General features: G+C 42.8%; 1 protein-coding gene across 2 annotated transcripts in view; it reads right to left on the bottom strand.

The window, feature by feature from the left end:
- CEBPZ (CCAAT enhancer binding protein zeta) overlaps positions 1-26,398 on the bottom strand; it is a 40,017-nt gene extending 13,619 nt beyond the window's left edge. The window contains exons 1-9 of one of the 2 annotated variants that reach the window (XM_075267770.1): positions 26,311-26,398; positions 26,049-26,208; positions 19,875-21,379; positions 10,991-11,222; positions 9,950-10,112; positions 7,291-7,379; positions 3,782-3,835; positions 2,049-2,151; positions 1,773-1,838 (exon numbers count right to left, since the gene is read on the bottom strand). In XM_075267770.1, the coding sequence (XP_075123871.1) occupies positions 1,773-1,838; positions 2,049-2,151; positions 3,782-3,835; positions 7,291-7,379; positions 9,950-10,112; positions 10,991-11,222; positions 19,875-21,379; positions 26,049-26,162 (2,326 nt within the window). In that variant the 5' untranslated portion in view covers positions 26,163-26,208; positions 26,311-26,398. Of the gene's footprint in view, positions 1-1,772; positions 1,839-2,048; positions 2,152-3,781; positions 3,836-7,290; positions 7,380-9,949; positions 10,113-10,990; positions 11,223-19,874; positions 21,380-26,048 lie in introns of both variants that reach the window. The other variant, XM_075267768.1, reaches the window with a different exon arrangement.
- Positions 26,399-26,412: the final 14 nt, after the last annotated feature.

The following is a 26,412-nucleotide window of genomic DNA, read 5'->3' as shown; positions in this document are numbered from 1 at the left end:
GGACAAATTTTTCTTCATGATGCCGCCATTAATTATTCTATATAATGTACTGGGAAGCAGGGAAAAAATTCAGAATGGGGTGGATTTGAAGAAAAAATGCATTTCTGCGACTTTCTTACGGGCTTTGGTTTTACGGCGTTCACTGTGCAACCAAAATGACATGTCCCCTGTATTCTGTGTTTCGTTACGATTCCGGGGATACCAAATTTATATGGTTTTATTTACATTTTGACCCCTTAAAAAAAATCCAAAACTGTTAAAAAATTATTTTTTGAAAAGTCGCCATATTCCGACAGCCGTAACTTTTTTATACGTGCGTGTACGGGGATGTATAGGGCGTCTTTTTTTGCGTGACCGGGTGTACTTTGTATTTCTACCATTTTCGGGAAATGTTATTGCTTTGATCACTTTTTATTAAAATTTTTATCAGATTCAAAACAGTGAAAAAATGGCGGTTTGGCACTTTTGACCATTTTTCCCGCTACGGCGTTTACTGAACAGGAAAAATATTTGTATATCTTTGTAGAGCGGGCGATTTCAGACGTGGGGATACCTAACATGTATGTGTTTCACAGTTTTTAACTACTTTTATATGTGTTCTAGGGAAAGGGGGGGTGATTTGAATTTTTAATCCTTTTTATTTATTTTTTTATATTTTTTTTTTACTTTTTTAAACTTTTTTTTTTGCATTTATTAGACTGCCTAGGGGTATTGACATGGGTGGGCGGTGTCGCGGATTGTCAGAGCGGTGGGGGTCAGCAAACATGGCGGCTGCGGAGCATTAAAGAGAACCTCCTGGAGTATCGTTAAGGTGAGGGGCAAAGTGGTAAAGTATATGTGAATGTGATTGTGTGGGGTTAGGGGCGAGGCTGTAGGGGGCAATATGAATTTTGTGGCTTGCTATGGTCCAAAGTGTGTGAGATTGCAGAGATGGTGGTGTGAGTTTGGGTTTTGTGGGGGTCCTGGGAAAAACGTATGTGCGCTATTGTGACAAAAAGTAGCCTATTGTTTAATCGGGTGTATTAACTATGTTTGTGGAAAATTTCAGCCAAATCGGTGGAGCGGTTTTTCCGTGATTGAGGAACAAACATCCGAACATGCAAACATCCAAACACACAAACCCACAAACTTTCACATTTATAATATTAATAGGATTATATACTCTTGTGGTTTACATCATAGTGAAGTGTCATACTTACCTTGTTTGTGTTGTTGTTGAGTTTAATATTTAATATGGTAAGGACACAGATGTGGATAGGGCTATTGAATGCTACCAGAGGCAATTGTGTATTACACTTAAGCCTCTACTTGGTTTTTGGTATATGTTGTTCGGTTTTTGTTCCTAATTATCTTACATACAGAGCCATCAACTGGAAGCAGAAAAAAAAGTCTTCTTCTGCACATGAACCCCAGCTTTCTGTCACACAGGGAATTTTCTGGTGACAGACTCCTTTAACATACAGTATAGGGAATATAAAAATGATGGTTCAAGGATACCAACTCTACTTTGGTAACAATGTTGTAATCAAAATTCTATGTCTGAAACTTTTCTATAGGCTGAATGTGTGTGAAACAGCCATCAGCCAAAAGAATGTTACTCATTCATGGCACGTGCTTCTGTCTATGCTTCAATAAATACTGAAGGCCTTATTCATACTACAAAGCATCAGCTGTGAAGCTAGGTCTGTATGCCGGCTGGATTTACCAGCCAGAACAATATGTGGGGAGAAAGAGACGATACCAACAAATAAAGGAAAAGTCAGCAAGTGTACCTGGTTGCCTTTCTTGGTTCATGTACATCTTCTTCTTCTGGTGCATTAAATAGCCTCTGTTGTTTTCTGTGAAAGATACAAATATTAAAAGAGCACTGCTCATTCACTGTACAAAATGTAGTAGTGGTTTTAGGTACTTTAGTTCTAACCCATAGACTTCCACAGGGCAGCACTGCAGAACCTGAACACACTTTGTATAACAAGTCAGCAACCCCCTCAATATTACATTGGCTGGATAACTTTGAAGGAATCCGAAAAGAAGATTCCTAGTCTTACCTTTTAGCTTCTGTGGTTTCGGATTACGATATACAAATCGGTCCAAAAACCTCATGAGTGTGAAATCTTGCAGAGGATCACCTGTGTACTGGACTGAATTACCCTGAAGGGGGTTAAAAAAAAAAAAAAAAAAAAAAGTTTACAAAACTATCACGTTCTGAGTGTTAGCCCTTGTCAACATCAAACTTTGTAACTAGGTCTTTGTAAAATTAAACTTTTTCTCATGTGCACTTTTTAGCTATTTAACATGCTTAATCCTATTCTACTAAGCCTACTAATATTATAAACCCTATCCTACTAATCCTACTAATATTATAAATGTGAAAGTTTGTGTGTTTGGATGTTTGTTCCTCAATCACAGCGAAACGGCTGAACGGATTTAGGAGAGATATCACACATACCTAGATATTCATGAGGAAGGAAACATAGGCTACATGTTAGGTCCTACACTCCACCGGAATCCCGGCCGCAGCCGGCGAAAGTTGTCGCCAGCTCCGCTGCAGGACCTGAGTTGACATCATTGCAGGTCTTTCAGTAGAGCTCCTATTGGTTGGCTGTAGTCTGGGGGCAGGCCACAGGGGCGCAACCACACATTCGGCAGACAGGCGCACCTGCCTGCGAACTTGCTGTCCGGAGGTCAACACGCTGGAGAGGCCGCGACACACGTACCTCGGCACCACCTGTTCGGTAAGTACAGCGGGCTGTTTGTCCCGGGCCTGGCCGAGACGCCCTGAAGCGGGCTCCGGGTACGAGTTGTCTGCTACAGAGGTTGGGGGCTTTAACAGTGCGTGGGGTTGGGGAGGAGAGGGGCTGGCGGTTCTCCCCCCCCGGAGGGGAGGAAAATCAGGGTTGGGCCCATGAGGGAACTGTGGTAGGGGGGCACCGGTGGGGGCGTTTGTGTGTGTTGGACCAACAGGGGCCGTTGTCGCATGACACGGAGGAGGGCCGGTGAGGCGCACAAGCAGCCAGTGGCAGGAGCGCCACGGCCGGGGAAGGACATGGGCGCGGGAGCGCCTGCGGGGGGAAAGGGGCCAAATGCGTTGAGGAGGGTGGGCTCGCGGGTGCGTTGGAGGTGGATCGTGGAAGAAGTCGCGGGTAATGCTAGTTCCTTCTATGGTACTATTCTTGGTGTAATCCCCTGCACTCTGTTTACACCATGTGATGCAAACTTTTGTATGCCAGGAGATGGAAGCTATTTGCAATCAGTGTGTGTATATACATAATGCTATTCATTTTCTGTTGTATAATTTGGGTCCAGGTGTGGTTTTCTAAGTTTCCCTCTGCTGTTCCTTCCTAGGGACAGGATTATCACCAGCAGGATTGTGATGTGGTAATAATTCACTGCTCAAAAACAATAAATATAAATTCCTACCATTAATTAATTCACAGAATGGAGATTGACACCATCAACCCATAGGAATTCATAAAACGTCACTTTTATTAGCTATCAGTTAAAACATCCAAAACGTTAAAATGAAGGTGTATCACACCGTAAGCTGTATATAAATTCTCAATATCGAAAGAAGAGGGAGCAGTATATTACAGGCTGACTTCCCCTACAGAAAAAATACTCACTCCCTACAATCATGATCATGACTGTGGCCATAAATCCCAATCATTGTCTGTATACATTTAATTCAATTGGCCCAAGAAACTGCACCAGGGAAGACAACTGATGTATAGTACTTTGAGAGTTTCTGACAATTAAAAATACTTTATAAATTATTACATACCTCCAGTATGGTCTTTGCAAACAATGCAACAGATGGATGAAAGTGTTCAGAAAGCTGTGTTAGAGACAGAGGTAAAATTAACATATGTGCATATACATTGAGGCTGCTTCAACTCATTTTGATGTAAATAGAACTGGATTGTAAAAAAACAAAAAAGGTAAAGAATAGTGGGAGGATTTATTAAGACTGGCATTCTGAACACCAATGAATCTATTCACCTGCTGGAACAAACTGCAAAGATTCACTCATTAATTCAGTGCACTCCTGCACACAGGAATAGAAATCTGCCAGTATTATAGTCAAATCCTTCCCTATCGTGCCTTGGTCTCCATCCCACTCTTTTTTGTAAAAGGTGGCAAGTGTGGGTAAAGAAAAAACTGAAGGAACTTCTTACACTGGTTTCAATATTGAGACCTTTGGACATACACGTGCCAGAATTAAGAAGCTCTAGCCCCTTGATAATTCTGACCATGAGAGGTCCTGAATTGCAGAAAATAAATGTACACGAGTAAGTAACTTGTGTAAATTTCAGCTCTAACTCACACCACTTTTTCAGACAGGCTGAAAAAAGTCTGTAAAACTCATTTGAGCCTGCCTTGATCCTTGTCCTGATCTGATCACATTTTTTTTACAGTGGCAAGAAAGTTGTAAAACAGAGAAAGTGAAACATTTGTGCTAAGCACTTTTGTGCCAGAAAACTGATAAAGAATAATAAGTCCCCCCAATGTATAATGATTCACAAAAGAATGGATTGTTGTACTCGCTGTAAATTCCTTTTTAGTCATTGGGGGACGCAGCACCAGTATAGGCCTGACCACTACGAGTATGACCAAAAAAAACAGATGTTGGCTCTACTTCTGTGTCATACCCTCTCCACAAACACTATGCTAACCAGTTGAGAGAGAGACACACACACAAAAACAAACCAAAAAAAAAAAAAAAACACGGAACCAACCGCACCAACATGTCCTGAACCTGAAAAAGAACCAAAATAGCCCAGACAGGACAAGAAAACAAAGGTGGGCTCTCTGTCCCCCAATGAGTAGAACAAGAAAAGGATTTTACGGTGAGTACAAAAGGATTTTCTCATTTATTTCATTGGGGGACACAGCACCATGGGATGTCAAAAAGCAGTCCTAGGGGGTGGGAATTACCCGCCCATACTAGCAACATAGTGCACAGCCGCTCGCAGAACCTTACAAACCAAGCTGGCATTGGCAGAGGCCCCCGAATGGATCTTGTAGAACCTGGTGCAAGTGTTAACAGAGGCCCAGGTGGCAGCCTCCCAGACCTGGGCGGAACAGCTCAGGAGGCTCTGACAGCTCTTATGGAATGAGAAGTCACACAGAGAGATGGCTGCTGGTCCTTGAGCAGATAAGCCTCCCTGATAGCAGACCGAAAGAAACCCACCTGGAAATGGAACCCTTGGAAGCAGCCAGGCCCTTACAATGGCCCTCAGGGAGAATAAACAAGGTGTACATACGATGGAAGGGGTCAGTGAGAGACCAAGAGAGCTGAAGAAAGAGGGTAAGACAATATCCTCATTGATGTGGAATGAAGAGACCAACTTAGGTAGAAAAGGTGGTGGTGGATGAAGGAAAAAAGAAAAGGCGGAAAACAAGGAAAGGAAGCTTCCGGGACAGGGCAGCCAATTCGGAAACCCTGTTGATTGTAGAAATGGCTGCCAGGAAGGCAACCTTTTAGGACAGAAGGAGAGGAGAGGTCTCACGCAGAAGGGGGATTCTGAGGCACCTTAAGGACGAGATTAAGTTCTCAAGGTTCCACAGGAGGACAGTATGGGAGGAGCACAGTCTGCCACTCCCTGCAAGAAAGTCTCCATCTGAGGCCAGAAGGTTAGGTACTTCTGGAAAAGGATGGAAAGGACAGAAATCTGTCCCTTAAGAGAAGAAAGACCAAGTCCTTGGTCCAGACAGACCATGGGAAAAGCCAGGATCCTGGGAAGAAAAAAGGAGAGGGCATTACTCTCACACCATTGGACGTGTGATGATAGATATTTTTTGACTGCGGTTTCAGGGCCTTGAGAATGGTCTGGAAACCAGGTTCTGAAAATTTGCAACGCCTCAGGACCTCAGCTTTAGCAGCCACACCGTTAAACGCAGCAGAGGTAAGGTGGGGAGGAACAGCAGACCTTTAGATAGAAGGTCGACTTGCAGAGCAAGAGGTCAAGGAGCATCCGCCAACATGAGACCCGTGTACCAGGCCCGGCAGGTTCAATCTGGAGCCACCAGGATGGCTGGAATCTTCTTGGTTTTGAGTTTTTTTGAGAACCCAAGGGATAAAAGGAAGAGGAGGAAATACATACAGAAGGTGGAAGTCCGACCAGGGACTCACGAAAGTGTTGGCAAGTCCTGGCATCTGGTCTTGTGGGAGGGGGCGCTTGTAGTTCAGATAAGAGTCAAAGAGGACGACATTGGGCATGACCCACTAGGAGCACAACTGTAGAAAGATCTTCTGTTGAAGCAACCATTCACCCAGGTCAGGTGTTACTTAGTGTAGGAAGTCTGACCCCCAATTGTCCACGTCTGGAACGTGGACTGCCACAGAGAAGGACCGTGAGGCTCCACACAAAGAAGGGGACAAGAGGCTTCTTGAAAGGCCTCATAGCTTCTGGTGCCACCTTGGTGGTTCAAGTAGATTATTACGGTGGAGTTGTCAGTCTGGACTATAACGGGATTCCCTTGGAGGAGAAAGGTCTAATGAGGGTGACCAGTAAGGTGCTGTTGAAAAGCATTGCACATGCAGGGGGATACGACCTATGGAAACTAGGCTAAAAGTGGTTAGTAGTGTTTGTGGAGAGGGTACAGCCCAGAGGCAGAGCCGACATCTTTTGCTTTTCCTAGAGTTAGCCTCCTAGTGGCCAGGTCTATATCCATGGTGCTGTCTTCCCCAATGAAATAAGTGAGAAACCTTAAAGGGGTTGGCCACTTTCAGACCAATATTGACAAACAAACGTACAATAAAAAGTTATACGATTTTCCAATATACTTTCTGTATCAATTCCTCACGGTTTTCTAGCTTGCTGTCATTCATTCTGTTACTTCTAGTGGATAAAACTCTGACCATGGTCATGTGATTTACGGTCCATGGTCATGTGATGAGTACACAGGTGCCGGTCAGAGTCACAGCCCAGTAATCCGACATCTGCCTGGTAATCAGCTGTGCACCTGTGTGCTCATCACATGACCATGGTCAGACCTTTATCCACTAGAAGTAACAGAGTGAGTGACAGCAAGCAGAGATCTAGAAAACCGAAAATTGTGAGGAATTGATACAGAAAGTATATTGGAAAATTGTATATCTTTCTATTGTACATTTGTTTGTCAATATTGGTCTGAAAGTGGCCAACCCCTTTAATATTCTCTGCGAGAAAAAATCTGAGAATACAACAAATGACATTTTCAGCCAATAACAAAATAAAACGTGTATATAGCAAATAATAAAACTGAACGTGACATTTTAGAAAATAAAACAGTTTTAATTGACTTTACCTTTTTAATTTCCCAAAGGCTTGTATTATCAGCTCCACAGAATAATGGGTTTCTACTCATTGGATCATATTGGCTTGATTTTTTTAAACCTTTAAATAAAAAAAGGAAAGAATTCCATAAATCATAAAAAAACCCTAAGAGGGGTTTATTTAATTTATTTGCTATTGTGTCAGGGGGTGTTTGGTGAACATTATCATTATTTATACTTTGTTAACCTATCAAACTTCCTTTTTAAGGGCTAGTTCACACTGAGTCTTTTGGCAGTGGATTTTGACGCCAAATGCGCCTGACAAAATGGATCCCATTGACTTCAATGGGAGCTGCTCGCTTCTTTTTTCCGCTAGCTAGTAGCGGGAAAAAAGAATCGAGATGACCCATCTTGCCGCGGATTCCGCAGCTGACTCAGCCGCGGCATGACACTCCCTCCCGATTAGGCCCATTCATTCAGGCCTAATCGGGAGCGGAATGCTGCAAATGGGATGCCGATGCACTGATTCGGCATTCCAACGCGGCTAACTGCATGGTATGTTCACACGCGGAATCCATTTTCCGCCATGTGAACATAGCCTAACAGAAAACAAACTGTAAAATTTCCATTAGCAATGCTCCAAACAACCAGACCAGCGAGAATCTATACACATGTACTCAATGTAGTACAAACAGCTAAAACATTTACCAAGATGGGGGGGAAGGGTTGCAGTCTCAATTCAGATAACTGTATCTCTGGTTTTATACCACCTAGAAAAATGGTTCTGGTATCACAAGAAAGTGTACAATCTCATTTTAAGATACTAGCTAAAAGTGCTATGAATAACAGAACATGAAATATCACTAGTTAAAAAGTCGGTAGGGAATGAGATTTTATATGCAGCTGCTGCATAGTAAATTTAAATTCCTGATTCTGTATTTAACTACCGTATTTTTCGGACTATAAGACGCACCTACTTTTTAGAGGAGGAAAATAGGGGAAAAAAATTTTGAAGCAAAAAATGGTAAAATATTTGATATATGGGAGTTGTAGTTTTGCAACAGCTGCAAGGCCACATTGACAGGTGACCCTGCAGCTGTACGGGGACGCATAGAGCTTTTTTTTTGCGGGGCCAGATGTACTTTTTATTTATACCACTTTTGATTTTGACATTCACCGTACAGGAACACTATTAGTAGACCGGGCATTTTCCGACACAGGGATGCCTAATGTGTATGTGTTTGACATATGATTTTCTACTTTTATATGCATTCTAGGGAAAGGAGGTGATTTAGAACTGATTTATTTCATTTTTTTTATTACATATTTTTTAAGCTTTTTTTTTTTTTTTTTTTAAAATATTTTATTGCCCCCCCTTCCTTGAACCTGCAGTCATTTGATTGCAAGTCCCATAGACAGCAATACAACTGTATTGCCGTCTATGGGACATGCTGTACATTACTATTGCGGCTGGTCATAGACTAGCCGCAATAGTAATATAGCAACGACAGGCCTGGGAGCCTTCAGTAAGCTCCCGACTGTCACCAGAACAGGTCGGCTCCTGCGATATCGCCACGCAGGAGCCAACCTGCAACTTTACATGTATGAGGCCGGTAGTTTACACTTTGGGGGGAAGGGACCACCAATACAGACCCGGCATCTGCTGTAATAGAGAGGCGGGTGCTGGGGAGGGTTAGATGCCGGCACAAGTGCCGGGGCCTGAGACATCACTATGCTCCTGCCCTGCAGGAAGCCAGCAGCGGCAGGAGCGATGCTGCTATACCGGAGGGGAGGGACGGAGGAGCGGAATAGCAGCATCGCTCCTGACGCTGCTGGCTTGCTGCAGGGCAGGAGCGTAGTGATGTCTCAGGCCCCGGCACTTGTGCAGCATCTGACACTCTATTACAGCGGATGCCGGCCGGCCACATTCGGATTATAAGACGCACCCTTCTTTTCCCTCCAAATTTTTTGGGAAAAAAGTGCGTCTCATAGTCCGAAAAATACGGTAGATCTCTCATGTTCTGTTATAGCTAGTACTTCATTATTGGCAGCATATGAAAGCTGAGGATGTCAGCTTTCTCGTGATATCAGAATAATTTTTCTAGGTGGCATCCCAGCAGGGTCCAGTCCTGCTCTCCAATGTTTTATTCCAATCAGCAGCCTCAGCTGACACAAAATGTCACAGTGCAGCAGGGGCAGGGCCGGACCACACGGGGAGACACCAGACCATCGGGGCAGGTATGGTTTGTTTGTTTTTTTTCGTTTGAATTTTTTTTCCACTTTCCCAGGCATAACACACACACATATTATATCTCTATATATCGTTCTATCTATCCAGGACAACCTCTTTAAGGACAACGTCATCAGTTAGTCTACATTTTGTAAGAACACTTTTTGTTGTTTTTTTTTTACAATGGAAGATAAGAGCAGATGAATAAAATGGATGCAGAAAGATGTATATCCATTTACATACAGTCATTGTATTAAAAAAAAAAAAAAAGTTTTTTTTTTGTTTTTTTTTTGACAGACACAAAGCGTACTGTATACTACATTCAATAACGAATTCTATGTAAAAGAATGGCCATTTGTTTGTATCTTATTTTTATTTTGCATCTGTTTCATGGATCTGCTAAATGGATGGAACAAAACATGACGTAAAAGCACCCCAATAGTGGTATAGAAGTAGCTAACCTTGGAGAGACTGCTGATGTATCCATGAACCAGGTGTAAGATTTTCTGAGGCTTGCAAATTAGTATTAGCTTTATCCATGTTAGTGGTGCCATCATCATCAGAAGCATCATTATCATCATCATCATCAGGCAAGTCATGAAAATGTTCCTCTTCATCATTTTCCTACAACAGATTTCCAATAGAAATAATTTTTTTTTTAACTTCTGAATTCATGAAAAAACTGTCAAAGTACATGAAACAAAGGCATATCCTGCACATTTTATTACCTGTTACATCTCAACACCTATGAAGTTTGGACATAAATTTCATATCTAAAATAATGCGCTTGTTCAGTGTCTGCACAGAATTTTCACTTATGATTTCCATTCTGGATTGTGCAGTCACTGCACATTAACCTGAAATACTAACATTGGGCCACGAGACTGAAGAAGCAGGACTTTGCAAGGGTGAGAAAAGCAATTGGTTGCCACTTGTATTAGCTCATATTAGACTAAAACACTTGTAGTTTTCATCGTTCACTGTGCTTCTGGGAAATGGACATAGCGAATCCCATCCACACTCTGCAGAAAAATATCCCCAGCAGACATGCTGCAATATCCAAAAGCAATACAAAAATGCCAGCAGTTATAGGTATAGTGAAAGCAGAAACCTCTGCAGACTTTCTGTGAAAAGCGCTGTGGGAAAACTGTGATGTGTTCCCGCCCTGGGTTTTCCCGCAGTCCACTATGTGGGGCCATAAGGTCATTTTTCCAAGAAGATAGACAATAACTTGCAGATCACAGATAAGGAAATCAGTCTGACCTTCAGAATGACAAAAGTTTTCCTGATCAGTGGGTTTAAGCGATCAGACCTCATTTATCTGCACGTTATCCCTCATGCTATGGATAGGAGATAAATTGCTTTTGTAGAAAAACCCCTTTAAATCAGTGCATATGTACCCCAAAATAGTTGGAAATGGCCTAAAATAGCCTGGTCACTAAGGAGTTAAGTAAAAATAAATATTACAAAAACATACTTGTTCTCATGCCTACAATACGTACCGCATTTTCATTTAATAAAACTTTCAATCCAGGTTTTAATCTAAAAATCTCTGATATGAGGTATAACGCTCCACAGATAAATGATGGCTTTTGGCAACTTGTGACCTGCAGCAATCTCTTCACAAATGCTTTGACCCGTCTCAACACAACATCCGCTTTCATGGATTTGAAGAGAAGATTGAGGAACATTGTTTGCTTGGAGCCTTGAGATAATCCAGGATCTAGAAGCTTTCTGTTAGTAGAGAAAATACAGTTAAATATATACATATTGTACAGCTATTACTCAGAAAATATAGAAATGAGCTTGTCGTCAACTTCAGCATTAAGTCAGATTTTCTGACTAGACAGAATAAAAGGACTGTAGATGGATCAGAACAGTCTAATGGAGCCTTAGGGCCCCTTCACACGGCGTAAGCGCTGGGCTCATTCCGAGCTGTACTCGCGAGCGCTTCTAAACATTTCCCAATCCCTTCAATGGGAGCGCTAGTAAAGCCGGAATGAGCCGAGCGCTTACGCCGTGTGAAGGGGCCATTACAAATCCCACTAATGATAATGGGTTCCATGAGGATTCAGTTAAGATGTTCATAGTTTTCCCGAAACAAAAAGTGAAGAGTGAAGGACTTTTTTGACTGGCATTTTTGATAAAATCTTTGCAGGAGACTCCTGTCAGAACTTCTAACGCAGATGTGAACACAGCCTTACAAGCATTTCTGCTTAAAGAGGACAATTCACCACCTCCACCAAGTCAAGTTCTTAGCAACTGTTAATAAGTTTGCTTCACTAGTTCTGGTGCAGTTGGAGTTTCTTTCTACCTCCCACCACTCCCAAGCAGCAACGCAGTTATTTTTGGTGTCTAATGTGCTGGTTAAACTCTGTAATGTCAGAGGGCAGAATCAGATGGAGGCGATGTGATTCAGAGCTTTGATCAGAGGCAGCCAGTGTCAGAGCTCAGAATCACACCCCTTCCTGCCTGACACCGCCCTCCTGATAGTACAGAGTTCAAATAGCATGTCAGACACCAAAACTAACAGCACTGATTGCATGAGAATGGTGGGGGCTAGAGAAACAATCCAACTGTACAAGAATCAGTGTAGCAGAGACTATTAAATGGAGTAAAGAACTGGACTTGATAGTGATGGTGAAAGGTCCTCTTTAAGGAAAAAATATCTTTGTATAGTATTAGCCAGCAGATAAAAAAGATCAAGAAAGTCTTCACAAGTTATTTTAAAGACCAACTGAAAATATGATGATAAAAAGCAAGCTACATGGATATCTTAATCACGTATGGTATCCTACTTGTGTGTTTGGATGTTTGTTCCTCAATTTTTTAGCATAGCAAGCCACAAACTCCCTATTGCCCTCTCGGGCCTAGCTCCTAACCCCAGGCAGGGGAGGAGGCCGAGGCCGGGGTTGCGGGGGTGGGTGCAAAGGGGTCGGGGGGAAGGGGGTTGGAAAGGTGACGCAATGATACCTAGACGGGCGAACAGATTTGGCTGAAATTGCGCACATACATACCTTGGGTCCCGGATTGAACGATAAGCTACATGGAATTCCCGTACACCACCGAAATTCACTCCCGTGACCGATGCTTTTCACTTTTGAATTCGCTGTAGGACCTGGGATGACGTCATCCCAGCCCCGTCAGCAGCTCACCTGGATGGGTGCCGCTTCTCTATGTGGGCGGAGCCATCGGCCAGCATCCATAAGAACATGGCGCTTCTCAGAGGTCCAGAAACCAGCGCCCGTACTCTGGGGCAGCGAGAAGTGCGTACGCTTCCCCGCCTGTGTGGGCTTACCACAGGACCGCAGTGCTCTGCCGTGGCCGGACAGGGGGTCGCCTGCACCGCGGTCTGGAATGCCGGTTCGGCCTGCTGTCCCGTGGCGGCTGCGGTCTCTGCATGTCCGTCAGGGATGTCGCCGATGTCTGCTCAGCGCTATCTACAGTGTCATTCGGCCGCAGGAGAAGGGTTGTGACGACAGGCGAGTTAGGGGACTTTGAGAAGGAAGAGGGGTGGGGTGTTGGGAGTGAGGAGGTTGCCGGTCCAGTGGGGGACGTGGGAATGGGGGGGCCTGGGCAGGTAAACCCGGGGGCCCCTGAAAGGGGGACGGGGACAGGGTCGCCACAGCGCCCACAGATGGAATGGGGGCAGATGGCTTGCCGCGGGAGGGGGGCCCTCATAGGCACCCCTGTAACATCGGTGCACAGGGAGCCCGGGGTTTGGTGAGGCCGTGGGCACAGGTTGGTGGGGGGAAAGGTGACACAGGGTCGGGGGGGGGAGGAAAGGGACACTGGGTAGGTAAGACAGGGAACGGGGCATGGGGTGGTGGGAAAAAGGGGACACGGGGTAGGTAACATGGGGGAAGGGGGCATGGGGAAGGGGGCATGGGGTTGGGGGGGGGGAAGGGGACACAGGGCTAGGGGGGAAAAGGGGCACGGGGTAGGAGAAAGAAGCGAGCACATGAGGGAGTGGGTAGGAAAAAAGGGGATTAGGTCCGCACTCCTGTATTCCTTAAAATTTCATCTTTATTTCATTCCTTTAAAAGTTCATCTTCTTACAAATATAAAGTGTGCAAAAACTCCCCAAAGTAACTTAAAAAAATCATCACTAGCTCTATCTGACGCGTTTCTGGGCGTACTTGCCCCTTAGTCGTAGCGAGTACGCCCAGAAACGCGTCAGCTAGAGCTAGTGATGATTTTTTAAGTCACTTTGGGGAGTTTTTGCACACTTTATATTTGTAAGCAGATGACCTTTTAACCCTATAGAGACACAGCTCAAAAGTGACTTGAGGACCAGGCCTCTTTTTTCAAAACTGACATGTGTCACTTTAAATGGCAATAACTTTGAGACGCTTTAACTTACACAAGTGATTCTGAGATTGTTTTTTCGTAACACATTGCACTTCATGTCAGTAGTAAATTTTTGTCAATATGTTTTGTCTTTCATTATGAAAAAATAGGAAATTTGGTGAAAATTTTGAAAAAAATGCAGTTTTCAAACTTTGAAATTGCAAGCCTTTCAAATAGAAATCCATACTACCCAAATTTTTTCATAAATATAATTAACCATGTCTCTGATTTATGTAGCAATCAAATTTTAATCACCCTTTCATTTTTTTCAGATATTATAAGGCTTACAAGTCAAGCAGTAATTTTCCAAATTTTCAAGAAAATTTCCAAAACACATTTTTCAAGGGACCAGTTCAGTTCTGAAGGGTACTTGAAAGGCCTCTCTAATAAAACCCCCCGAAAATCACTCCATTCTAAAAACTGCACTCTTGAAAGAATCCAAAACAGCAGTTAGAAAGTTTCTTAACCCTTTCAGCATTTCACAACAATTACAACAAAATGGAGGTCAAATTTACATTTTTCAATTTCTGTCACTAATATATTAATTTAGCCCTAGAATTTACACATTTACTAAGGGTTAAAGGAGAAACTGCACCCCACATTTTGTTACACAATTTCTCCCGAACACGATAATACCCCATATGTGCTGGTACCCTAATGTACGGGCACACGATCGCTCTCAGAACGGATGGAGCGCTAATTGGATTTTGTAGGCCAGATTTTGCTACAATACTTTTCAGGCGCCATGTCCCGTTTGCAAAGCCCCCAAGGTGCCAAAACAGTGGAAACCCCCAAAATGTCACCCCATTTTGGAAACTAGACCCCTCAAGGAATTTATCAAGGGGTATAGTGAGCCCTTGGACCCTACAGGTGTTTCACAGATTTTTTTACCATTGAGATGTGAAAATGAAAAATTACTTTTTTTTATAATAAAATGTCACTGTAGCCCCAAATTTTTCATCTTCACAAGGGGTTAAAGGAAAAATTGCACCCCACATTTTGTTACAAAATTTCTCCCGAACACGACAATACCCAATATGTGCTGGTACCCTAATGTACGGGCACACGGTCGCTCTCAGAGCGGATGGAGCGCTAATTGGATTTCGTAGGCCAGATTTTGGAACAATACTTTTCAGGCACCATGTCCCGTTTGCAGAGCTCCCAAGGTGCCAAAACAGTGGAAACCCCCAAATGTGACCCCATTTTGGAAACTATACCCCTCAAAGAATTTACTAAGGGGTATAGTGAGCACTTTGACCCTACAGGAGTGTAACAGAATTGGCCCAACAAAAGGAAAAGTGACATTTTTTGCTATAAAATGTTGCTTTAACCCCAAATTTTGCATTTCCACAAGGGGTTAAAAGAGAAAATGCACCCCAAAAATTGTCAAGCATTTTCTCCCAACTACAGAAATGCCCCTTATGTGGATGTAAAGTGATGTATGGGCACACTGTAAGGTCCAGAGCTGAAGGATCGCTATTGGGATTTTAGAGGGCAAATTTAGCTGAAATCTGTTTCAGGCACCATGTTGCATTTGGAGAGCCCCTGAAGTGCTAGAACAGTGGAAACCCCCCTCCCCAAATGACCCCATTTTGAAAACTAGACCCCTCAAGGAATTTATCAAGGGGTTTAGTGAGCACTTGGACCCTACAGGTGTTTCACAGATTTTTTTTTACCATTGAGATGTGAAAATGAAAAATTACTTTTTTCCAATAAATCGTCCATTTAGCGCCATATTTTTAATTTTTACAAGTAGTTAGAGAATTAAAAGCCCCCCAGTTTGTCACACAATGTCTCCTGAACACGGCAATACCCCATATGTGGCCATAATCTGCTGTATGGGAACATGGCGGGGCTCAGAATGGAAAGAGGGCTATTTGGCTTTTGAGGGCAGTTTTCTGGTGCCATGTCGCATTTGCAGAGCCCCTAAAGTACCAATACAATGGAAACCCCTCAAAAGTGACCCCATTTTAGAAACTACACCTGTCAAGGAATGAATAAAGGGGTATTATCATTTTGAGCCTAAAAATGCTTCCCAAAAATTAATGTACAAAATGAAAATTTTAATTTTTAAAGAAATCTGCCATTTCGGTGCCCAATACGTTGCACCCACTTCGTGTTGTCAGAGACCTGCACTCCTAAAACTATTAAGTGGGCCATCCTGAGGGGCAAAAAATTATATATGTAGGTATAAACTGCTGCTTGGGCACATAGCAGGGCTCAGAAGGGAAGGAGCACTGCGCTTTTTAGCTTTTGGGGTACAGATTTAGAGGGACTTTCTGGGTGCCATGATGTTTTTGCAGAGCCCTGGAGGTGCCAGTGAACTGGAATTCCCCAAGAAGTGACCCCATTCTGTAAGGGCAATTTTAGGGTCTCTGCAAAAGTGTCATGGCATCCAAAAAAAACCAAACAAACCGTCTAAGTCTGTGCTACAAAAACCCAATAACCCTTCTTCCCTTCTGTGTCTGGCTGTGCCCTAATATCAATTTATACCCACATATGACATTACGTGCATTATCCGGGGTACACCAGTATCATACATGTGTCATATATGTGGCATAAAATGCAGTTTGGGCACACAGCAGGGCGCAGAAGGGAAGGAGCGCGATGCGGCTTTTGGAGCGCAGATTCAGATGTTTGGTATCTGGACGCCATGTCATGTTTGTAGAGCCTGTAGGGTACCAGAAAAGTGGATTCCCCAAAGGTGTGACCCCAGTTTGAAAACTGCACCCCTCAAAGAATTTATCAGGGAGTGTAGTGAGTATTAGTATCCCAGACGTGACTGCACAGCGGATGGCGAAGAGTGAATATATAAGCTGTGCGGAGGACATTGCAAACACCAAATTTCCTACTAGGTCCCAGTAGCTCCTATAATTGGGGGAGTCACTCTGGGGGTCACTTTGGGGTCACTTCTGGTATATTTTCCCTCGTAAGCTCTAAATCTGGGGTGTCCCCTGATATTCGCTCGCACAGCTTATATATTCCCTTCCTGACGCCGCCAGTTGTATTCTAATGATTTGGCGATTTTTGCGGGTTTTTATTCTTGCATTACTAGATGATATATTTTCTTTACTTTTCTGGTGACGCAGCCATATAAGGGCTTGTTGTTTGCGGGATGAGATGTATTTTGTAATGACACCATTTTTGGGTGCCTACAACTTACTGAATACATTTTATTAACTCTTTTTTTGCTGGATTTAAATAAAAAAAATCAATTCCGGTATTTCGTTTTACCTTGTAAATTTTTCGCCATGCAGCGTACAGTTTAAGTAACATATTATCTTTATTCTGTGGGTCGGTACGGTTACGGCGATACCTCATTTATATTATTTTTTTATGCGTAACTAATTCTGCAGAACAAAAACACATTTGGAGACATAAATCAATGTTTTTTGCATCGCCATCTTCTGAGAGGCGTAACATTTTTATTTTTTGGTTGACAGTGTTGGTTGGGGGCTTATTTTTTGCGGGACAATGTGTGCTTTTTATTGGTACTGTTGTGAGGTGCATTTGACTTTTTGATCACTTTTTATAGCACATTCTGTAAGGTGAGATGGCGAAAAATCACTACTTCCGGCGTGTTTTTTCCGTTTTTTTTTTCCGTCATTCACCGTGTACATTAAATATTGTTTCAGTTTTATTGTACAGATTGTTACGGACACGGCGATACCAAATATGTATTGTTTTTATTAATTTTTAGTTTTTTTTTTTTATAATTCATTTTCTATAGAAAAAAAGGGTTTTTGGGGCTTGATAACTTTATTAATTGTTTCAAAACACTTTTTTTTTTTTTCCACTTTTTTTTTTTTAACTTTTTCATGTGTCCCTATGGGACACTTGCATGAGTGAAGCTTGCATCACTGATCCTGTTTACAGAGTGAGTCACAGGCTTCAGTAAGAGCCTGCACGTTATCACTCTGTAAACAGGAAGTGAAGCTCGGCTCGTGCAGACGGACGGGACAGTACAGCTCCAGAAGACGCCGGCCAGGATACAAAGGTAAGTGGGACTCAGGACTGCCAGGGGTGACTAATCAGACCCCTGGCTACATGGTAGGGATACCAGCACCCCCCGATCTCGCAGCGGGGGGTGCCGGGGATCCCTACAAGATCGGGCAACCCGTTGTTTGCCGTGATCATGTTTGATCATGGCAATCAACGGGTTAAAACCCAAAATCAGCACTCATGTCTGATGGAGGGGGATGGAGCAGGATGTTAGGTGTCAGATACAACTAACACCTGCTCCAAGAACACCCGCACTGCGCTGCGGGGATTGTTTACATCCATGTGGTACTATTACCACATCGGTCGTGAAGCACTAGACATCCATGTGGTAATAGTACCACATGGGTCGGGAAGGGGTTAAAGGAATGGAATAAAGATGAAATTTTAAGGAATACAGAAGTGCGGACCTAATCTTTTTACATGTGATTGGACTTACTGTGCTCCAGGAGTCTGGAGTCATTTGGCCGTGCACCCAGTGGATTATACTTACAAACCAACAGAAGCGGTGAGCTAAAATCTTTCCTTATATTCTAGGAAAAAAGGGGATTGGCGGGCACCAGGGGGGAGAGGAGGAAAAAGGAGCCGCTGTGGACACAAGGCAAAGGAAGAAGCCTGTGCGGCGCTACAGGTGGGTCGCGCAGGGGGTCAGGTTTTCGCGGACGAAGTCACAGGTACTGCTAGTACACAATATATGAAGAATCACATATTTATACACAAAAGGACATAGGAACATAGCGGTAAATGAGACAAGTGATGTAAAACAAAGCTATCAATATAAGGAGGAAAGTAAACAGCCAACGCAGTAAATATTGGAGCAGTTCCTAGAAAAGGAATAAAAAGTTCTACTGCCCCTGATTAATATCTGGTCACTGGTTGTAATAGCCCGTGTTGTAGAATGACAAGTCAATGAAACACCTTCATCCCTGTTCACTCCCCTACTTATATCAATAGCTCTGTGTTATATCACTTGTCTTATATCACTACCGTGCTCCTTTGTCCTTTTGTGTATAAATATGTGATTTTTTTTTCCAGATATTGTGTATACAATTCAACCGCTGAAGAACATTTACGTATTTGAGGAAGTGATGCTTGCCATCAAGTAAATGTTTAAAAGCCTAATGCATTTATCATCTAAGTGATAAATGCTAGATCAGGCGACGTCCAACTGCTTGGACCGCCACTAATCTCAAGACTCGGGAGCACCCCACCCCTCAAAGTTGTTTGTGGATATCCAAAACGCAACAGTCACTGAACAGGAGAGAAACGCTTGAGGCTTTCTTTGCTGAGCTATAACTATGTCAACATGTCCCTAAGGTGGTCTGAAGAAATAGAAACCACTAAACAAAGCTGTTCTAAGTGGTTTCCATAACTCTCATAAACGTAAACAAGAGTTTTATAAACTGCATAACACAGTGAACTACGCTATTTCTGCTACTCCAGCAAATGGAATGGAAACAGCAAAGCTTGCTCTGCTATATTGCTCCCTTAAGTCCTATTAACCTCTATGGGAGTTGTGGAAACAGCTGTGATCATAACTTCTGTCCTTGTGAGAACTAGTACCCGTATTCCCATGTCAGCCAAGATGGCAAAATCCCTTTAAAGAGAATCTAAAAGTACTCTCACAAACTACATACTCTACATTATCTTTCAATTACATACTACATACACACTCCACACACTTTGTATTTTAGTAGACTCTGTTCCCCTCATTTCTGGCACAGTTGGAATTTTTTCTCTAGCCACAACTTTCCTTGAGAAATAACTTCTGTCAGTTTCGGCATTGAGTATATTAATCCGGCTCTCTTGCCAGGTGGGTAGTCCCAGATTTTCTGTTTCAGAACCAGGACCGCCTACCTTACAGAAGAGAGCCAGTTTACCATATCGGATGCTGAAACTTGCAATATCAACTGCTCCGGAAACAGTGGAGCAGAACCTATAAAACAATGTAAAAGGTTGGAGATAGAGGAGGTGGCGATAGGTCCTCTTTAAGGAAATACTAAAAATAAAGTTGCTACCAGGAAGCATAACTCTTACCTATACAAAGCTGCAAAGTATCTATTAGACACAGTCTGTTGTGAATCCATGACCTGAAATAGAAGCATCAGGATCTGGACCCCTGTGTTGAAGTTCACAACATGCAGAATTCTGAACAGGGTGTCCAGTTGTTCCTTGACTTTTTCACTTCCTATTTCAGCATAGGGATACGCTCTGTTCACTCCGGTCAACAAAGCCCTTAAAATTTTGGTGTCAATTTCTTTTTTCTTTATACAAGCCCGAAAAAAGCAAAAATAAACTGTAATGAGTTGGTTAGCTAAATCGGATTCCTCATGGGAGAAAATGATTTGATTCAAAAAACAAATGCCATAGTACTGCGCCTTTTCACTGATATTTGGCCGATACAAGAGTCTTTCCATTTCTAGACACACGACGACTTTCATGTTTGGATGCTTATTCAGTAACATCTCCAGTAAGTAGGAGGCTTTGGTGGCAACTTTATACTGAGGGTCTCCGATTTTATTGACCAACAAGACCAGAAGGGTCTTCTCCTCTTCAGGTTTATTACAGAGAAGCTCGTAAATCACATTGAGAGATTTTGCCTTTGTAGCAACCAAAGTATCATGAGTCAAGGATTCTAACACCTTGACAAACTCTGCCACATGCAGTTTTAGTTGTTCTTCAAAATACCACAATATCAGTCGGCGGTCTCTTGCATCTCTATTACCACTGGAAAGCTCCTCAAGTTTATCGAAGGGGTGCTGAACAAATGTGTGCAGTTTGCGATCGTCAGGCAAAAGATCAGACTGAAGCAGATCCTTGAAGGTATCTAATGCCATGATGTTTTGACGTTTGCTGCCCTTTTTCCTAACCAAATTTACAAGGTTTTCTACAAACTGTAAAGTATGAACAGCGGCATCCTGGATAAGAACGGTCATGGCAGCCATTCTGTCTGCTAATGTGCCTGTAGAGACAACGGTTTTCATCCATACCGTGTTAGCCCCTTTCTGGAGCTCCTTCTTATTTTTATAAAGGTTTATCTCATGTTCATAAAGTTTCTCAGCCAAGGCTTTGTATTTTTTGACACTGTCTTCATCTTGTGGTTGCATTGTGTATTCTTTAGTATACTCATGGTCATACCATTTTCCACCTGGTTTAAGAAGCAGAGTCGATCGTTCAGTGAATTCAAAAATAGGTTTTCCCTTGCTCTTTGATGCTCCGCTTGTCACGTTGCTGTCTTTTGCTGGGAATTTCGATTTCTCCTTTTTCTCTTTAGTTTTTCCAGGTTGTGTTTCAGTTGTTTTCTTTTTCACTTTATCTTCCTCAGTTTTACCTTTAGTAGAGATTTTAGTTTCTGTCTTTTCTTGTTTCGTAGAAACACCTCCTTCATCTTGCTCTATTATCTCTTTGTTAATTTTTTCGAAGCCCAGCTTTTCTATGAAATTCTTCAATTCTCCATCCTCTAAATCATCAATTTCACCTTTCTTGCCACCGTCCAATACTTCAATTGTCTCGTCCAGGCCAGCAAGCATCATATAATCATGCTAAAATAGGGAGAAAAAAATGGGAAGTCATTTGAAGTGTTTAGGATAAGCAAGAAATGAAAATTTACGCAATATTAATATGTGTTTTGCGATAGATTTTATGGAAGACACTTGTACTTTAAATTTATAAGGTAACTGAAGATAGTCTATGCACAGGACTACATTTTGTTCTTAACACCACCAAGGTTACACCAACATACTAATAGAGGAGTGTGACAATATAACCTTTAAGATATGTCATAAAATGAAACAAATATGGTAATATGTGATATTGCACTTTTGAATTGCAAGTGAAAAAGAATGAAACAATTCTCATGCATGGTACGTGAAAAAATAATTTGCAGTGTAGAATGACCTCTAATGCATACCTTAAAATGGTTTTACAGGTGAACAATATTCATTACCTATCTTTAGGATAGGCCAACAATGGATCGGTAGGGATTCTACACCCAAGAGCCCAGAGGATAAGCTTTTCTCAGCAACAGAATACAGAGAACTGAGCAAGAAGTAGATAGCTCTGCTCTCTATGTAGTGGTTGCAATGAGTTACTGACCCCCCTCTCCTGTGCTACAGACAGCCACCAAACCCCAGGAATATCGTTGTTAGCAGCTCACTGTCACCTCCAACTACCACAGGAACATTTCCATGCGGACAGAAAAGGTGCTGCCCTCACATACTGACCAGACAGGATAGAGATACCAAACTCTAACAGGGAATATAAAATCCCAGTTACGTTCACCTGTAACACACCTAATGTAGTGTATTTAATAATGTGCACCAAATGTCCCACTGAAAATTTGTATGTTGAAGAGACCGGACAGCAGCTTAGAATGCAGATGAACTCACATCGCCATACAATTAAAGAACAAAGAATGGACCTTTCTGTGTCAAAACATTTCTGCAATGAGGATCATAATATCACAAATCACATGAAAATTTTGGTTTTAAGAGGGAATTTTAAATCAAGGAAAGAGCGACAGATTTATGAGTATAAACTTATGACCCTGCTTCAAACACTGGAGAAGGGGTTAAATCTGTCACATGGGTTTATGGCATCTTACAGAAATCACTGACCTGAGACCCTGAGAACTGATAAGTACCTGGAATTGTTTACATTGTTTCTACCAATAACTAATAACCCTCTACTCCCCCACCCCTTCCTCCTGGAATTCTATCCCTGTGTGTCCTTTTGTACATAAATATGCACCCTTCAGAAATGGTTTTTAAATTTACTTGAGAAAGGAGCTGAGAGTAATCTGTCATTGTAATCTGTCATCATTATTAGTTAGCCATTAAAAAGGTATCAACTACTGAAGACTATCAAGTTTTTTTTTTGTTTTTTTTTTTTTATATTTCCTACCCACTGGCTAACACGGTACGAGAACAAACATTTTCCTTAAGAAAATCAGCATCATATACATCCTTTTTGGCCATTACCAAACAGATTATCGTGTGCGGTCACTTGCTTAACTCGAGCGGCCAATGATCATACAATATTACAAGTAACTGCCTTCCAAATCATGTAGTGGGTACTGCAGATGTGCAAGATTTGGGCTGCATGATCTAAGCTCTTACTCACATTTCCAGGTTCCATTCATGACATACAGTCCGTGTGGTGTATTTCCAGGACGGACTTCAGACATGTGAATGGAACTCCCTGAATCATAGCGTGTTATGATATGAGTTCCTGAACTGACATAATGCTGACAGTTCGGTACATTAGTGATGTGGATGTTTGAGATCTCAAAGCATCATAACTCACTGTAATTTGGTAAGGCCTGGTTCACATCTGTGTTCGGTATTCCGTTCAGCGAGTCCACTTGGAGACCCCCCCGAATGGAATACTGAACCCATTAAAATATAAACCTATCTAAAGCTCACCACTGCAACCTCCACTCTGAGCCCGACGCGTGTTTCGCACCTTGCCTCATCAGGGGGCTACCCTGGTCACACTGGCTATATATCCCTTTTTTATATAATCTATTTCCTGCATGCCTCAATATAGGCTATTTATACATTACCAAGTAATTCTTTGTGGGATGAACTATCATGTTTTAAAATTATTGTAAATTATGTCATGTTGAAAATATTGCTCTATGCTGGCTGTGTATATATACACCATTCATCCCCAATGTGGTGTAGGACTATATTGGATAAGCACTAGGCCTATGCACAAATGCTATATTATATTGTATAGGCTATATGATATATCCTTATGACTTGCTCATCACACTGTGACCTCCACTCTAGTAAGATGTGAAGTTTTAATTGTTTTTATATGTCTTTTTCTGCTCAAGTTGTATTTAATAAATGAATTTCTGATTAACTTAATATCATGGTGTGATATATATTTTCTTTATTTTTACATTGATACCAGATAGGTTTATGTTGTTGTCGGTGGTATCAGTTGTGGTGGTCATTCTAGTGTTGAGATTTTCTGTTGGGTGAACGCATTAAAAAGCAGTGTGCAATGAAAACACACAGACCCCATAGACTATAATGGGGTCCGTGAGTTTGCCGTGTGGTGTCTGCATGAGTCATGCGGAGAGAAAAGTACTTCAAGAACTACTTTCCTCTTGTGAACACTGTGCAGAAAACACACGGACCCCATTATAGTCTATGTGCTTTCATTGCTCACTGCTTTTTAAAGGGATTCAATCATTAAAATGGAATTTTTTTTCTCCCTAACATGTAGGAATAGCCTACCTTTACAAGTCTCTGCAACCCCGTTCCATAGAAATCCCAGTTTTTTTCGGTATGCTAATGAGTTTTCTCACAGCACTGTTGGTGGACCCCACCGCTCAAAAAGCACTGGGAGCGTCCCCAGTGCTGCGAAAAAAACTCTCCAATGACGGCTTCTTTCGGCATGCCCTCTCCGCAACATCTTCTTCCAATGGCTTCTTCTGGGAGAGCCGACTGCAGATATCTGAGGCAATTTTCTTGTGGCCGCTTACACAGTACACTCGTAAGTGGCCACAAGAAAATGGCAGCAGACATCCGCGGTCGGCTCTGCCTGATGACAGAGCCAACTGTGCATGCATGCCATTTAAACCCGGAAGAAGACGCTGCAGGGAGGGCGTGCCAGAAGAAGACAGAGGCCGTTGCTGGAGAGTTTTGGACACCCCCAGTGCTGTTTCAGCGTTGGGGACCAAGCCCAGTGCTGCGAGAAAACTTATTTGCATACCGATGAAAACCAGGATATCTACGGAACAGCGGCGTGGAGAAGACATCTTAAGGTAGGAGAAGAATAGCCTTTCTTAAGACTATTCCTACGTGTTAGGGAGAGAAAAAATTCCATTTTAATGATTGAATCCCTTTAACGCATTTGATATTCTGTTGAGGAGGTCCCCAAGTGGAATCCCTAAACGGAATACCAAATGAAGATCTGAACCAGGCCTTAGAATACTGCTGTTGCCCCAAAGTCTGGGTTCGTATCTCTGTTGCATAAGCTGCTGAAAATTATAGGAGATAAAGGTCTTGGGTGGATTTTTCTTTGACTGTCGTTTTCAGTTCTGACATGGTGCACACTGTTCATTATACTAAATGGGGTCCACAAGTATCTGTGTGTGTGACCACTGTTTTAGTGGTCCGGTTCTCTGTCATTCCTGGTGGGACTATTAAATGTATTATCTTATCTTATGTTATTCAAGTCTTGGCAGACCCCAACAACAGAGACTACAACGCTAATGTGAACCTAGTAACACGGCAATATTGTCATAGCTTATATGTATATAAGTATTTGTATAGTGACCATAGAAGCGATATCTCAGTAGCAGAGGTTGTGTCGTTTCGCAAGTGAAAAACATTTGATTCAGGTGACCCTAACCTATCTATCAGTTGGAATGGATTCTGCTATGACGGGATTCCGTTTCCTATCTGCACTGCAGTTTCTACAATTTTGATCCTTCTGTGTTTCCATCGTGTGTGAGGCTCTTCAGCCACGTTAAAGGGATTCTACCATTAAAACATTTTTTTTTTGTGGATAAGACTTCGGAATAGCCTTTAGACGTGGTCTCCGCCGCGCCGTTCCTTAGAAATACCGTTTTTTACCGGTATGCAAATCAGTTCGCCAGCAGCGATGGGGGCGGGCCCCAGCGCTCAAACAGTGATGAGGGCGTTCCAACTGCTGTCAGAGAAGTGTCTCCAAGCGCCGCATCCTTCTTTGTCCGCCTTGTCATCTTCAATGTCTTCCGGTGCAGGCTCGTAACTTCTAGCAGAGCAGACTGCGCAGGTGCACAGGTCACAGGAAAATGGCTGCTTGCACAGTATTGTTAGCGGCCATTTTCCCGTGGCCTGTGCGCCTGCTCTGCTCGGTTACGAGCCCCTGCGCCGGAAGAAGACATTGAACATGACGTGGCGGACGAAGAAGGTGGTAGCGCTTGGAGACACTTCTCTGGCAGCGGTTGGGACGCCCTCACCGCTGCGAGAGAACTCATTTGCATACCGGTAAAATACGGTATTTCTGAGGAACGGCGCGGTGGAGACCACGTCCAAAGGTAAGAGACGAATAGCCTATCTAAAGGCTATTCCGATGTCTTATCCACAAAAAAAGTTTTAATGGTAGAACCCCTTTAAAGGGAAAACAAGGTGAAATAAACGCCATGGACAGCAGTGAGATACTAGAGGTTTCTTAGTGGTTTCTGAGGGAGCAGACACGTTCTTGGCTTACCTTAGTGCCACCTAACCGCAGCACCTCCTCCAGTGTGAAGCTATCGCCGCCAGAGTCTGCATTCTCTGCCCCACAATCACCGTCCACGTCCATGCCGTCCTCCATCTCTGCCATAGCGTGGACCGAGCAGTTCCCAACACCGGAAGTCCTGGCGTCCCGTCTGAGTTGTAGATAGAAATGATGGTAGAACAAGTCACGAAGTTTAGACAAGACGAGAACGTAACGTATCGTCTCGTAGTAGGAGAAAATAGCAGCAAGCTACCTGCGATAAGGTACCAGAAAGCAGCGCACGTTACCACCGGATCTGCCGGGACCTGCTGCCACTCACAGGCGCTCCAGCCACGTGGGTCTCCGCTACTTCCGG

Source organism: Leptodactylus fuscus, chromosome 3 (assembly GCF_031893055.1).
Source record: "Leptodactylus fuscus isolate aLepFus1 chromosome 3, aLepFus1.hap2, whole genome shotgun sequence".
In the NCBI taxonomy this organism is placed as follows: Eukaryota; Metazoa; Chordata; class Amphibia; order Anura; family Leptodactylidae; genus Leptodactylus; species Leptodactylus fuscus.
This window is presented reverse-complemented; position numbering and strand designations above follow the sequence as displayed.